At 35.6% G+C, this 15,548-nt stretch overlaps 1 protein-coding gene across 2 annotated transcripts in view; it reads left to right on the top strand.

Annotated features, from left to right (window-relative positions):
- Nucleotides 1–1,912: 1,912 nt before the first annotated feature.
- CPEB2 (cytoplasmic polyadenylation element binding protein 2) overlaps nt 1,913–15,548 on the top strand; it is a 49,429-nt gene continuing 35,793 nt past the window's right edge. For both annotated transcript variants that reach the window (XM_017727610.1, XM_017727609.1), the window contains exons 1-2: nt 1,913–2,191; nt 12,380–12,470. In XM_017727610.1, the coding sequence (XP_017583099.1) occupies nt 1,985–2,191; nt 12,380–12,470 (298 nt within the window). In that variant the 5' untranslated portion in view covers nt 1,913–1,984. The remainder of the gene's footprint in view (nt 2,192–12,379; nt 12,471–15,548) is intronic.

Here is a 15,548-nt window from a genome sequence, read left to right as displayed (position 1 = left end):
TTAATCCGATTTTAATCGAGGGGTGTAACGATCCCCTATTAAAATGGAAGTTTACGTTTTTTACTGGATCAGAATATTGTAAGAAATCAGTAAGAAGGAAATCGGTGTTAGTATTACCAGCTGTTGCATAATAAGCCCATTTTGCTCCAATAATTTGCTCAGTTATGAAAGGCTGAAGTTAAATAGGCCTCATCTTAATTTTTTTTCGTTCTAGTATTAAATCCTGTCAGATTTGATCGGCGGAGATTCGTTTGTATCAGAACTGGAATCTCACATTGTGTGCCTGTTCAATAACTGATTTCGATGCATTATGCTTAGGAGCTAGTTGTCCTTAACATCTATAATAACCTTCTTAAAGCAAATTCCAAGCAATTCTCCAGCAGTGAGGTGTACAGGAATTTTCTCTCACCTACAAGGTGTAGGTATACTTAAACAGTGCCATGACAGCATAGCTAGCAATATTAGAGGCTTGTTAACATTTGGCATTATCTCGTAAGGTTTGTTTCATAATAGAGTACCTGCCTCTCCCAAAATTCCAATGCAAGCGTTCCAAGTTTTACAACGTAATTATCTATAATTATATAGAATAGGATGTTTTCCTGGTCGCTTGACCAAGAATGGTTTTAGTGGTTTTTTGGTTTGTTTTCTGGGGGGTGAAGGTGGTGGGGGTGTTACAATTTTATCGTTCTGTCTTCAGAAAGTTTTCTTTTACCTAATATATAACATATTGACATGCTTTAAATTTTTATTAGAATTGCAGCTTGAGGGTTGCTTGCAGCTAAGCTGAGAGATAAAAGTACTGTGTTTTCACTTCACAGAACTGAATTTAGAATCGTAACACGCACCCCCATTCCATTTCTGTTTGAGAAAAAGCGTTTCCAAGAACAGTCAGATTTGAAACTACTAAATACATTTCTTCACTGTCAGTCATGCTCAGTGGGTCCACCTCTTGGTAATATGACAACCACTATAGGTCACTTTTCAGCAGAAGTTGTAGCTTAGGAATAAAAACTTAATCCTTTAAAAATCTTCTTTCTAAAATCTTCTTTCTTCCATTTTCATATTAGAGAATATAGTGCACTTACTGTAAGTGTATTTACATACACTTGTATAAAAGCGTCTTTATGTAAGTGTAAGATACACCATACCTAGATGGGGAAAAAAAAAAATTATAGAGTACACCCTGCAGAATCCCATAGACTCATTACTCCAGAAATTGGTCTGTTCATGACTCCAGAAATATTTGAGCAGTGGCTTCAGAACAATGCATTTTAATGTGGAAATGTTAAGATAGCTCATTCAAACAGATTCTCTCTTCAGTAGTCAGTGCTGGTTTTGCTCTTATATGGTAATACTGAGACAATAGTATTTAAAATACTTGGGAGGGGGAATTAAATCTGCCATTTAAATTTTTAAATTTCTACTCACTGCAGTGAAATACTACTCACTGAGTAACAATAATTATTAGTAGAAATATGAATATTATTTTAATAATTTTTAAATCTTTTTAAAATTCTTCTGTTACTTATGCAGAGATCTCATCATACAATATCAAGTAATGTATGATAAAAACTGGTCTCAGGGTTTTTTGTGACATGGTTTTACACCCTGGAATTTGTCTTCTGCATAGCTTTAAAAATGCTACCAGGTACTAAAATGATAATCAAAATTGGCTGCATAAGGTGTTTACTGGGGAGACATATGGGGGAGTAGGAATGACTTTTTTTTTAATGAAGCTGTGTTTTCTTCCTTGCCTCAGTAACTAATTTGCATGTTATCAGGAGAGAATGGTTCATAGAAATCTCTGCACATGGCTTACTTGGTGGTTGGTTGTTTTGGGGTTTGGTTTTTTTTAAGTAGAAAAGCATTTCAAGTATTTTCAAAATAATATAAATTAATCTTTCTTTTTTAGCCTCTTCTGAAGCAGTCACCCTGGAGCAATCAGAGCAGCGGCTGGAGCACGGGAAATATATCCTGGGGAGGAATGCATGGCAGAGACCATCGTAGAACTGGAAACATGGGAATTCCAGGAACTATGAACCAGATCTCTCCTTTGAAGAAGCCTTTTTCTGGTAATGTCATAGCTCCTCCTAAATTTTCTCGCTCTACTCCATCACTGACACCAAAATCGTGGATTGAAGATAATGTTTTCCGAACTGACACCAACAGTAATACTCTCCTTCCTTTGCAGGTAAGGATGGTATACCTGGTGTGTTCATAGTCTTGTATAGCATTTTTACTTCATTCATTTTAAATGAGAATTAAACAGTGGTTGCAGCCCTGATACTTGGTTTGAAAATTGTGTTTCTGTATTATTTTTAGTCTTAAAATAATCCCCACGTGTTCAGTGTATTCAGCAATATATGATTCTCACAGTTGAATAAGAATATTGATTGTCAAGAAAAATGCAAACTGTAGGAGCTGATGAAGCAATAAAACATAGTATGTTTAATCCAGCAAGTATTTTCTGCCTGTGGTAATGCTTATATTCTTACAAATTCCTTTAAAACTCAAGGTTTTTTTGTTTGTTTGTTTGCTTGTCCTTGTACATAGGTTTTCTTACTTTTGTAGATGGTTCTCGAGTCTTTGTCATGTTTGTCTTCTACTGGTATTTTAGGCTGATGTTTGTGTGTGAGATCATTTTCCTCCACATTTTAGCACCTTTTGTTTTTGTGTTGTCTGGAAGCCCTGTGATTTAGAAGCGTTAAACAGAAGGATGTGTCTTAGAACTAAAGATCTGGATTCACCTCCTGAATTTTGCCAGTGACATCTTATGTGACTTTAAGTCATTTAACTGCAGCCTCAGTAACCTCTTGGTAAAATGTTATTTTTCCTATTTTTACCTATATTAATTTAGTCATTCCTTGTTAGCAGAGGCCTTTCATTTGTCATAATCGTGACCACATTTGAGCTGTATTTGCATAAATGGCAGTCTAACACTTATGTAGCTGAGGTAGTCGGAAGAGGGTGCTCCTTGGGACCGGATTTCCCACTAGAATTCTGGTTTTTCTTACCAGTTTTCTGGTGAATTTGGCACAGGAGGCCATGTCCTGACTCTGCCCAGGTGTGCTCTGATACTTGTAGTGTTTTTGAAGCTAACGTGACTTTCGGACATGCCGAAATTATGCTCCAAGTACATGCATTTGCCCATACTGTGAAAACAGGTTCCATTAAGTAGCCTTGCTAGCTAAAATATCGTAGTAGAATAATCTTTTATGTGGGTAGAAAGATGGGGGAAAAAAAAGCTGTACTCTTCAGGAACTGTGTTGTATTAAGTAAAACGTATTAGAGATTGATAATGCTTTGCAGGGCAGCAAAAATAGTAGAAAGTAAATGCTGAAATCTGTCCCAAAGATGTTAACCTAAGGGACAGATACAAAAATGTTAATCCCATCATACACTGAAACCGCTGTGACACACACACTGGAATTCATATGTAGCTAAGCACAAGTTGTGAATGTATTTGCTTATTCAGTATGTCTTACGAGTCCATATGACCAATACTTTGAACTTTCAGAAGCTTCTACAGTGGTTGTCTAATACAGATTAACTCATTTTATGTGTGAGCAAGTGTCTTGTGCATTTAGGCTATCATCTAAATAACTTCTGTGTAATAGGGTAGAAAAGAAATCCTTGCAATTTAACTTTATAATACCTTAATATTTCTGTGTAAGGATTGGGGGATTTTTTAAAATGTCAGAGTGAGAAGTTGGGCATTCTCAATCATTGGTCACACCTATGAGCACCAGACCCACCAATAAAATAGGCCTGTTTGGATATCTTTATGCTGTTGATCTGTCTATGCTTAAATCTCCGTGACATGTATAAAGTCATAGTTGCAGAACACAGTAAAAATAAACCTCTTTGAAGGGTTGCAGTGTTATCTACTGCTATTGTGGAAACACTAGATGTTTCCATAAATTACTTTGCTACACTGAAATCGTGTTCTTGTTTTTCAGTTAGTACACTATTGTTATGTGATTAATTCCTTGTGATGACTGTTACATTTTTCAAGTCATAATGAAAAAGTTAAACAGAGCTTGGAGCTCGTGCTTCTTTTCATCAGGCCTTGTTGGCAATTGCAATGCTGTCAAACACCCATCTTTGCTGATTTGCGCTGTGCTTGTCTCCTTCCATAAAAGGCTGTGGTATTTAGATTGAGAATTCTTAAAGATACAGTAGCAATTTCAGAAAATACTGAAAAATAATAGTAATTAAATCTTGTGCCATTTGGAAAGTATAGCACAAAAGTATTTATGTGTGTGTAGAAGTTACCTATCTCTTCCAAGCTTCCACAGAGCAAACACATTTTAGCATGCATGTTGGATACATACTGCATCATTTACAGTTTTGCCGAATATTTGTTTCTTTGGCCTAACTGCAGTTAAAATTTTGTAGGGGAGGGGACAAAGCACCTCTCTTCCAAACTTCAGGTAGCTCAGACTTAGCAATTAAAAACAGCTTAGAAAAGCTAGTGCTCTCAGAGACTAACTTTGTGTATATCTTTAGTGTTCAGCTACCATTTTTTTAAAATGCTAAATATTTTTGCAAAGTCCAGATAGCGTTCAGCATGTCATCTGCTGATCTTTTCTGAAAAACAGGTACCTCATACAAACAAGATAAACCACAGAGGAATTGTATCCAAGCTTGAAGCTTTGCCGTTCCATCAAACTTTTTTATTATTTGGTATTGGCATTGATGTGTGGTCCCCAGAATAGAAGTGACATCAATTCTGATTAAAAACTGCGTAACATTAAATTAATATACCAGTGACAATGAGTGTCCTTTACTGATAACTGAGTAAACTATTATGAGTATTGCTTGTAGGGATGAAAGCAGATTTTCTGTACTTCCTCGTTAAAACTGAAACATATCCCATGTGAAGTTGAATTCACAATGGCCACATTAGTTGCAGCGAAGCCGCTTTTGCTTACAAAAGTTAAGAAAGTCATCCCTTAGGATTTTTAAAAAGTTCAGCGGTTTGTTTTGGTTTCAAGTAAAAATAATTAAACATCATGGCAACACTGATCTAAATGTGAGCAAATAAAGCCTATAGCCAAGTTTTTCTTACGTGGCTCACTGTGAGAAGCTGTTTTGCCTTTCTCATGATTTTGAGATGATACTAACTGCATCAAATAAAGTTCTTTCAGACATAAAACCTTGTAGACATAATTTTTTCTGAGTTCAGTCATACTGCTTCCACCATTATAGGTACTTCATATAGGGAAGGGTTGTTGCCTTGTACTTGAAACATTAAAGGAACAGTTAGAAATCTTGTCAAGTATTGACACCGTACAACTTAAGCATTTAATTGAGGGGCCTATTTCTCTCTCCTTAGAGAGAATCTAGGTTCCTTATTTAGATAATCTAATTCTCTAGAAGAGCGTACCTGGCACCACTGACCTTACACAGCCCTTGGGATTGTACTTGAGGCACTTACATTGCATTTCAAAAAGTCAGAAAATATGAATATTCTCTTTTATTCCCTGACCTAAAGTACAAAAAAACCCCAATTATAGGGTACAAAGCTGAAAATATATTTCTAAACCTTTTGATACAGGTGTTTTTCCCCAAAAAAACATGCTCCAGGCATTTCTGTAAAAAACCACAAGGACAGAGATCAGTGTTTTGTATATCCATTTTTTTGATTTATATTTCTTGTACAATGAAAATAATGAACTATTTCTAAATTTTTATTTTTTTTAAGAACTGCAGTATCCTGTTTTGTTTGCAAGGTTAGTTTTTCTTACCATCCTGCAAATAATCTTACTAAAACATGTTAAAAATGTTCAATACTAGACATCAGTGTTCAACTATTTTCATTCTATGAAAAACACTGCATTCTATGAACAGGAATTTAATTTCTGTGTCCCTTTTGAATTAAGGAAATACACTGCGTGTCTAGGTGGTTTTCACCTTGATTTGTCCTTCCTGTTTGTTCAGACAAACAGTGTGTAATGTTCATGGTCCTAAAAGCTGAGTGTTGTTATTCTGTGTTTAAACATAGCTCTCCAGCTGGGGATTGGTATGGTAAGGTCGCATCTTGTACAAATGCAGATTTTTCTTTTTGAAATGTGCTCAAGTTTTTGAAGAAAGCCAATCACATAAAAAACAAAATGTGGTTTAAAATTGTATGTCACAACAGGTGTTAGTTTTAGGTACTTAATTTAAGCTGCTGTCCTGTTCTTCTGCCTTAGAATCACTTCAATTTGGAGAATTTCAAATTTTTGATATGACAGTTTTAGTACAATTTAATACCACTTCACATTTTCAATGGCTGATCTAGATGATACACATACCAGTGAATATTAGGTGAAGTGCAAGTTGCTAAAGTTGGATTCTTAATGCCATGTTTAGACTCCTAAATGTGTGGCCCATTTTTTCAGAAGTGCTGAATATTTGGCAGCTGATGTTAAACTTTAAGGCATTGAGATTATCTAGCTGCAAAGTTTTCTTACTCTTCACAGCAGTATAATTGTCCAAACACTGATCTATAAGGCAGGCTTTACCAGTTTATTTTTTAATGAGGCTATGCTGGAACAGAACAGTTCAGGGTTTTTAATGCAGTGGATTGATTGCCTAGGACTGATTAAAATGACACACACAACCAGATACTTGTGTTTGAGGACCATACTGGGGATATCTCTAATTGGGGAAGGCGGTCTGTGACCATGCTTTTAACTTAAGGATCACAACCTTTCAATAAATAGTATTAGGAGCTGCACAGATTACACATTCAAAGGACTCAGTTAGTGAGAAGTTTGTGGTGCTTACCATACAAATGTTTTTATGATTTCATATGAACTTAGACTTTCCTCCCATTATTTAAATTTGCTTCAGTTATACAGCTCATTCTATTAATGCAATACAAAATCAGAATTAGTAAAATTCAACAAAATATTTAACAACCATGATAGTATAGCAGTGATGTGTATGCTGAGTATCTTATCTCACCTTGTTCTCTGCATTAAAATGAGTATGTTCTCACCTAGGATCCATCCAAAAGTACATTTGCTATATGTGCTGATGTATTTGCATTTAAGTACTCAAGGCTGAATAGATATTTCTAGATTTGGGGCAGGGCTGTGAGAAACCCAAAACTTGAGTAACATCCTCCCTTTCAGATGACTAATGTCCCTTTAGTTATTTCATTGAAACTATTAATATACAAATTTTCTAGATTTGCCTTGAAAGTCAAGATTGCCAAGACTTTAATCAATCTCCATAGTCTGGTGTCTGGTTGTTTCCAGGTTATGAATACATATTCTTGAGCTGAAGCACTTCAGTGTTTTAAAATGCTTATGTAGCTGGGAAGTAGGTGTGTCTTTGCCAAAGGACTCGTTCGTGGTGCATTTTAGGCTCAATTTAGTTAGCTTACGTAGCTGGTTGTGTCATTTTAGCTTTCAACACTTTGTTGTCAGGATGACCGTTCACAGATGTCTACCAGACATCTTTAGTTCATCTTTACCACTAATGACACTGTGAAGAGTAACCAAGCAATTTTGGGTGTCTACTTTAAGCCTTCCTCCTTGCTTTTTTATAGAGCTAAAATTGTAGTTTCAATAGGTTTTCATATTAAGTTTCTCATTTACAGTGGTTATGGTTTCAAAAAGGGGCTTATGGTTATAGTATATCCTCACTAAAATGAGAATATTGAAGTTTAGATGTTAGAGATATTTTAGAATATGTATGTAGGAATTGTTAGATTATTACTTCTGACATTAACACTGAATGCTATATTCAGGTACTTTTTAAAGTGTGGATACTTTATTACTAAATCAGCTGTCACTTTCTAGAAAGTCTTAAAGCACATTTCGATTCAGGTCACGTTTAAGGTGAAAATGATGGAACTTGGTGAAAACAGTGGAGCTTGTTAACATTTTAGTTTGGGAAGCAATTTTAAAAAGGTTTCTTTAATTTAGCTTTTAACAAACTCAGTTAGTTCATCAAGGTCAAAGTTAGAGTTCTTTTTTGCAGCCAAGACAGACCATACTTGAAATGACTATAAGCTTTATGACTTCTGTCTTCAGCTCCCATCTCATGGTGCTACATTTCTTTAGAATATGAAGAGACGTGTCAAGATCATACCTTAAAGATACTACCATTTACAGATTTTAATACCTATGTTAGCATTCTAATTTTTTACTTCAAATAGTCCTCCAAATCAGTAGTTTAAAGCATGTGTTCAAAATTCAAAGGTGTCAGACTTCTTAACTATGGACTAATGTTTGTGGTTAAAAATTAACAAAACTATTCACCATTCAGTAGCTTTGGTCCTTGTATTTGCTTTATGCATAAGTGACAATATATAAACTTAGAAGTGTGAGTGCAGTTTCTGCAAATGCTCAAACAGGATAATCTTTGCATAAATTGCACGGGTATATTTAGAAGTCCTAAATAGAATGTGCCTAGAAAAACTGTTGTTCATCAGTTTAGTATGGAAACTTGCTCTTCAGGGAAAGCTGCCCTCCTCCCATTTGTGCATATTTAGGTGCATGGCTTGGGGACTACTTCTCAAATGCACGCTCTTCAGGTGTATTCTGCATGACACTGTCAAAAGCCCGTTCTAGCACTTGTGTTCTGTGGGAAGGGTACTTTGTGCTTCTCCTCTTCCTAAAATAACTACCACTTTTCTGTAAACTTTCTTACACAGACAATTTTTTACTTAACCGTATCGCTCAGGCAGTTGTACCAATCTGCTGTACAAATGCAGTTATGATTCTCATTTGGGAAAGGTAGGTCAAGCAGGATGCAAGTGTTTAGACAGCTAAAAGTAAAAAACTAGTCTGAGAATTTGTAGTGCTTGGGAGAAGGTAACTATCAGCTCTGAGGGAAAAGAGCTAGCATTTTGTTGTGACATTCCACAGGATACAGACCTACTGACACAGCAAAAGTTCACTTGGTTCTTAGCACAGGACTGATGAGCCACAGAGCTGAAGGAAATGAAAAATACTTTACAGGAATTCAACCTTGACAAAAGGTGCTTTGGGAGTCAGGATGATAGAACACATGTATTAATATACATCCTTAGGTTTGGGAGTTAGAATGATAGAACACGTGTATTAATATACATGCTTAGGATTGGGAGTTAGGATGATAGAGCACATTTATTAATATACATGCTTAGGTATCAGGGCCTTTTGCCCTACTGATTATCTTTAGTTTCATTATTTCAATGTGGTTGATAAGCATTTACCTTCAAAAACAATCTGGAACTATCTTTAAGACAACATGGAAGTAGTTCTAATTTTTGGGACTACTTCTATGTTGTTTTAAAAGTAGGTCCAGGTTGTTTTAGAAGATAACTGTTTATCAGTTGCATTGAAATAATGAAGCTAAAGGTAATCCTAATTCTTGGGACTGTTTCCACATGCATGGAGATCTGGAACAATCGTGTTCAGTGGTACTGCTTTTCGTGCTTGTCCCAAAAATTGACCAAAACCATAATGGAAGTTTTCTGATTTAGTAGTGCATGCTGTTGTAGAATTGTACCCTTTCAGCAGACCTTTCTAGAAAATACTTGCTGGTGTGTGACTTACATTACTGAAATACTTTTAAGTTCTGCTTTGAAATTAAAGCTTCCTATTTGCATAGATGATAACTGTTCTCTTCAAAGATATAGTATACGTATTTGGGAAGCTCAAAACAGTGTTGTAGCATTATAAAGTCAAGAGGCACGAAGATTTAAAATGAACCTTGTACCCAAAGAATGACCTACCTTTAGAGATAGTTACATTCAGATAATGTTGCTTCATAGCATGCAATTCATCAGTGTCATTTGCAATAGAGATTGAAATTTTGAAGCAGTGATTACCAAGATACTACCCAAACTCACGAGTGGGTAGCATGATGTGTGGGTAGTGGGATAGCAGAATGCAATTCCCATATTTAAATCCTGCTGTACTTAAGTGTATTCACAACATTTTTATATTGTGCTGTGCCTGCCCCATTTTATGTTTCCGCTGCCCAGAGTTAAGTAACACAAGCCAGGGAAACAAACCACAAAATTTCTAAGGTGTAAAAAGGATGGGAAAAGCTTATTATTTCTTCTCCTTCTAGCAGAGCAAGACCTTTCACATTAGATACACAGAACTTTCAAAATACAATGATGCAAGGGTGAAGTTAGAATCATTGCACCATGTCACCCAGTGGAGCAGTTTACAAATAAATTGCGAACACATTACATGTTTTTCTTTTCCATTTCTCTGTAAGATTTAGGACCAAGTAGTCAGTTTTAGGAATGAACCATGGTTGACCCTTTTCTTACAGGCTCCTGCTCCACAGAGTGTCATTAAGTCTGTAATAATGACCATTTCCCAGACAGTCATGTGTTACCTCAACACATATTTATGTAGCAGTGATAAAAAAAATAAATAAGAAAATATGTAATGAACCTGTAACAAAGATAAAACACCATATACTGTTCAGTCTGGTTTTTACCAATACTAGTTCTTTTCTCCTGTCAATTACAGAGATAGCAAAGCATGTTTTGTCTTTACTCAGCACTGGTTTTTGCAAGAGCACTTACTACCTACCAACTAGTGCCTTAAAATGACTTTAAGACTTCATTAAAAATCCTGATGAGATACCTTCTGAATGCTAGGGGACAGTAGGGAACAGATCCAGCTTGGTCAGTGCTCACACCTTCTATAGACAGGTTTGCTGTGGTAAGCTAGTTCTTTTCATTGTGCTATTGAGAAACAAACCTCTAAGGGCATGGAGGCAGATTAGTCGCTTTAGTTTCATTTTGGTGGTTCTCAGGGTAACTAAAGAACTAAATGAAAGCCAGCCAGTCCCAAAATAAAGGTTGCTGTGAGCTAAAATAGTGCTGGGGACTTGCTGGCACACTGAAACCAGGTTGAAGACTGCCTAATGAAGTGTCAGTGGCATTTGGTCTGGGATACAGCAGGAGACAAGAGAAACCTACTTTTTTTAATGCATCATTAAAATTGTCAAGGGCTTCCAGAAATACTAATTTGATTAGATCCTTTATTTTCTAACAGATTGCTTACCCAACAGGAACCCATTACTCTTAATAATTGTTCGAGGTAGAAAGAGGTGGGGAAAAAAGGCTTCTGCTTCTTCATCCCAACATTGACTAAACTTTCTAAGAGATGAATGTAAAACCCTAGTTTCATCATGGCAAAGCTGATCATAAGTCATAGTGTGTGATTCATAGAAAAATTCTGTTCCCAAGTTTGCTTTTTTACTCCTCCAGTGTGAGGAATACCTGCTTGCTGAGGGACGTAGTTTGAAATGAATCTATGGTTCTGCTAAACCATCACAGAAAGTCACAGTAAGCGTGGATCATATACCTTTTGCCCCCATGGTATACATACTAAGTGGATGGCTGCATCTTTAGGGAATTTCACCAGTCCTGGGATGTATATGATGTATTTCATCCTACTCTGCTGAATTACTATAGTGCAGACAGAAGACAACAGTAAAATTAAGGCACGATTATAGGATTTAAGTGCAGTACAGTCTAGCCAGAAGCCTTGAAAGTAGAAGAGATTATAGTTTTACACAAACTATTTTCAGTTTCTGAAGGGTATCCCAGAAAGACCAAAGAATTTAGAAGTTGCCTTGTTTCTGCGTGTGTAACTTGGGTGCATTGGAAAACATGGGAGAAAATGTCTTAGGTAAAACAAAATCAGGGAAAACATTTATAGTTCATTGCAATAACTTTTATTACTGTCAGTGAAAACATTTTTAAAGACAGTATGGTAACTTCTTAATATTCATGTGTAAAAGAAATTGTCCTCTATAAGGCTGATAATCTGTTAGTATGATTTGTGACGTTTCCTGTTCATAGTTTAGCTTCAGTTTTCCACCCTTTAACCATTAAGTGCTGACCATTTGTAACTCAAGTCTTTGTACGCAAAGGCCCTGAAGCCAGCAAGCACAGCCTTGGCAGGGGCTGGTGGCTCATGCTGGCCTCTTGGCCAAGCACCAAGAAAGTGCTCTCTTCTGTGTGACGTGACTGCCCTTCTTGTCCTGTACTTCCCCACCTTCCTCACTATTTTACTTGTGTGTGAAATGAAATTGAACTCTTACAGACATTAGTCTCCTTCATTAATCAGCCTAATGCATAACTCTGCTGTGGATCACTAGAACTGATTCAAGCAGTTCTGAAGGAAACAGGCAATCACAGGCTGTCAAATGCAAACACAGCATTTGTTCACACTGCCTCTCTAGTTTTATATTTGGATGCTGTTAAAATTACTGTTAAGAAAATCAGATTTTACTTTGTATCATTGTCCATTTCCAGAGTGTCTGAGTGGGCAGCTTTTAGAAGGAATCTGTGTTTGCTTTTCAAGTTTTTTGTTAAAAATTACAGAATTTGTATTCCAATGCTAAGGCTTTTGTTTTTTTTTAGGATCGAAATAGAATGTATGACAGTCTGAATATGCACTCTTTGGAAAACTCCCTTATTGACATTATGAGAGCAGAGCATGATCCACTTAAAGGTATGTTATTATGCTAAATGAAGAAAAAAGGGTCATCCATTCTGCATATTTGAATTAATACTGATTGTTAATTTAGATTCTAGGTTCATATTAAAATGGCAAATGAACTATTTTCTCACTGGAATGAAAAGTCTATCTTAAGCTGTCTTTTACTGAAAACGTTGTTTCACAGTTACGTAGAACAAACTATCCCTAGTGTTGCCAGTTAATTTTCCCTTTCTCTGCCGTTGAAGCTGAAAAGAAAACTAAAGTCCATTGATAAAATCAGCTTTTGTCCTTTTAAATATTTTTTCAAATCTACTGGAGGATACTAATGCATCCAATCTGAAGAAGTCCAGAAATACAGTTGGCTTTAGAATGCTGGTTCCTTTTACTCTTCTGGGCTCTATTAAATCATTTAGCCATGGCAGTTAAGCATATAGCTAGCGTATGTGGGCTTCCATTCTAACTCCTTTGTTCATTGTGCATTAACTCTTGTCAATTCTGTTTTTCCATACTTTCTCAGGTAACATTTACTATTGAATATCGGGGCAGGGAACTCAAACCATTTTACTTGGACTGGTCAAATGTTAGTTCATTTGTGGTGTTCTAATTAGACTAACACAGTCTAATTTTAAAATTATCCAAGTCTTCAGACTTGCTTTGTAGAAATTAAATCTCTGCATTGAAGCAGAGACAACAACAAAAAAACAAAACAGGCTTTTTTTCAGCATTATTTACTCCCTTCCATTCTCCATTTCTAGAGGCTCCTGTACTTATTATATATTACATTAGCACAGAAGGGCCTGTTGTTCTCCTAATTTGAAGGACACCTTGCTAGTCTGCTCATGCTTCTCTTTAAGATCTGTGTAATCAATTGGAAGACCTGCAGCATTCAGATAGCATTTAATAGTATTTTAAGATTTAAAATAGCCAAAAGTTTGGAGTGTTTTCCTGAGCTGCAAATCACTACAGAGCATCTGTAAGTATATAGCATTTACTTAAACAGTTAATTTTCTTTGACTTTAAAGTAAGTAGAAGCTGAAATTAAACTTTCATAGGTGTTTTTCAGTCTGATCTCTTCTTTCTTACTGCTTAGAGAGAATTAATTCCACTTTAGCAATTTTATCATTTAAGTCCATTATTAAATTCAGTTTCCATCTATTCTACATGTTTGCAAAACATAATTAACACAAAAGGTTTGAAACCTGTAAACAACTAGCCCAGTGGTAACTGCTGTGTGCTAAAAGCATGCATATCTCATCAAAGACAGTGTGACCAGGTGTATCATTCCTCTTACACAGCATTCTTGCTTCTATTTGCCACACTCAGGTGGTGACTAATACATCTTGCCTTGTCTGAAAGCTGCTCTTAGGCATAAAGGTAGAGAATGCAGATCTTCTATTGCAATATTTGCCATTGACACCTCTCACATTCCTGAAAATGAAAACCAGTCTGTTTCTTCTTTCTATGCACGCTGACATGACAAGTGGAAGTGGTTGCTCGATTCCCCCTGCCATCTCACTGTTTTAATTTTGGCTCTGTAATTCAGAAGAGATTTCGGAGGCACAGTGAGCACAGAAAATACCAATTTTTATTTTTATTCATCTCTTCGTACTTCATTATGTTACAATAGATGAAAATTGTGTATTTCCAATAATAATTTTCCAAGGAAAGTAAGACAAGACAAAGCTTTAAGATTTGAAAGTTAATTTGGTTCATACGTAGATACCTTGAAAAACTTAGTAGTTTCCATCTGTGCTTTCAAGGGACATGAGAATATGGTGTCAGTCTACAGTTAAGAGATTTATTTTTTTTAACAGTTTCACCATCATGTTCTTGCAGTGAAAATTCTGCTAAGTTTTATGTTTGAACTAAAACAGATGGAAGCCATAGATAGTGATGAACTCAAAGAAAACCCATTTTTCTGTTCGAGTGCCAGTGAACAATGCACATGCCAGCTGAATTTAAATAGAGTAATTGTGTGCTGCTATTTAAGTTGATTGGATAAGATACTTTTTCTCTGTGGGTGTGATTTCAGCTGAAACAGCTACGTTACTAACAGTAAGGCATGAGAAATATTCCTTATGGACTGGAAATTGGAGGAAGTGACCTCGTGCTGTAACAGCCTTTTAGTTCTTCTCTACTCTCTTCTGATTTTTTTTCACCATTGATTGGCATTTCTGTAATTTCTGAGCAACTTTAACTTTTTTTTTTCTTCTCCCTGCCAGCCATGAAACTCTAACTTGGTTATATCAGTCTTTGTGACTTTTCATCAGAGAAAATCTAATATTTACTTAAAACTCCATCATATTTGCTTGCAGAATACAGAGGATTAAGAATATTATTGTTGTTATTAATATTATTATTATTTGTTGCTCTTATTAATATAGAATATATATTGTTGTAACTAAATGGTATTTTGTAACTAGAGAATATTTTTATGACAAGTTCTCAAGTAAATTGTAGCACACTAAAACAATGCATCTTTTATATCTGATCATAGCAGTAAAATGAAAGTCCCTGGAATTTTAAGCACGTGTTTCTGATTTAGCTGCTTACAATATCTGGAGTATGACTAAGCATCTTGTCTCACATTTTGCACAATGAAGAACAGACAGTCTGTGACTATCTCATAGCTTTACGTTTTGCATGTCAAGATCCGTTTTAGGAGCAAGTCAAATTTCATCACTTTTGCTTTCATGAACTTGAAAAAAACTATTTCAAATATGATTCACTGAAAGCTAAGTTTATGCCTGCCAGAAAATTGTTTATAGATGACTAGTTTTGGCTTCACTTAGACAAAGTTTCATCATTACAACAGACATGATCAAAAAAAAAGTAATTTTTAGCTTTCGATAAGATATTTTCAAGGTAGGGTAATAGGGAGAAGATGTTTGACTTTACTAGTCATTTCAGCAGAAATACTGCTCGTATTAAAACTAATCCTTCCCATGCAGCATTCTTGAAATGCGTTTCATAACAAGATCTTAAGTAATGTTTAAAATTATCCCATCCATTCAATTTTAGTGAAATATCTGAAGTTAAATTAATTCATTTTTATATCATTGTTCTTAAATACCCTTTTTATTCTTATAA

This window comes from Corvus brachyrhynchos, unplaced genomic scaffold (assembly GCF_000691975.1).
Source record: "Corvus brachyrhynchos isolate BGI_N302 unplaced genomic scaffold, ASM69197v1 scaffold80, whole genome shotgun sequence".
Lineage (NCBI taxonomy): Eukaryota > Metazoa > Chordata > Aves > Passeriformes > Corvidae > Corvus > Corvus brachyrhynchos.
This window is presented reverse-complemented; position numbering and strand designations above follow the sequence as displayed.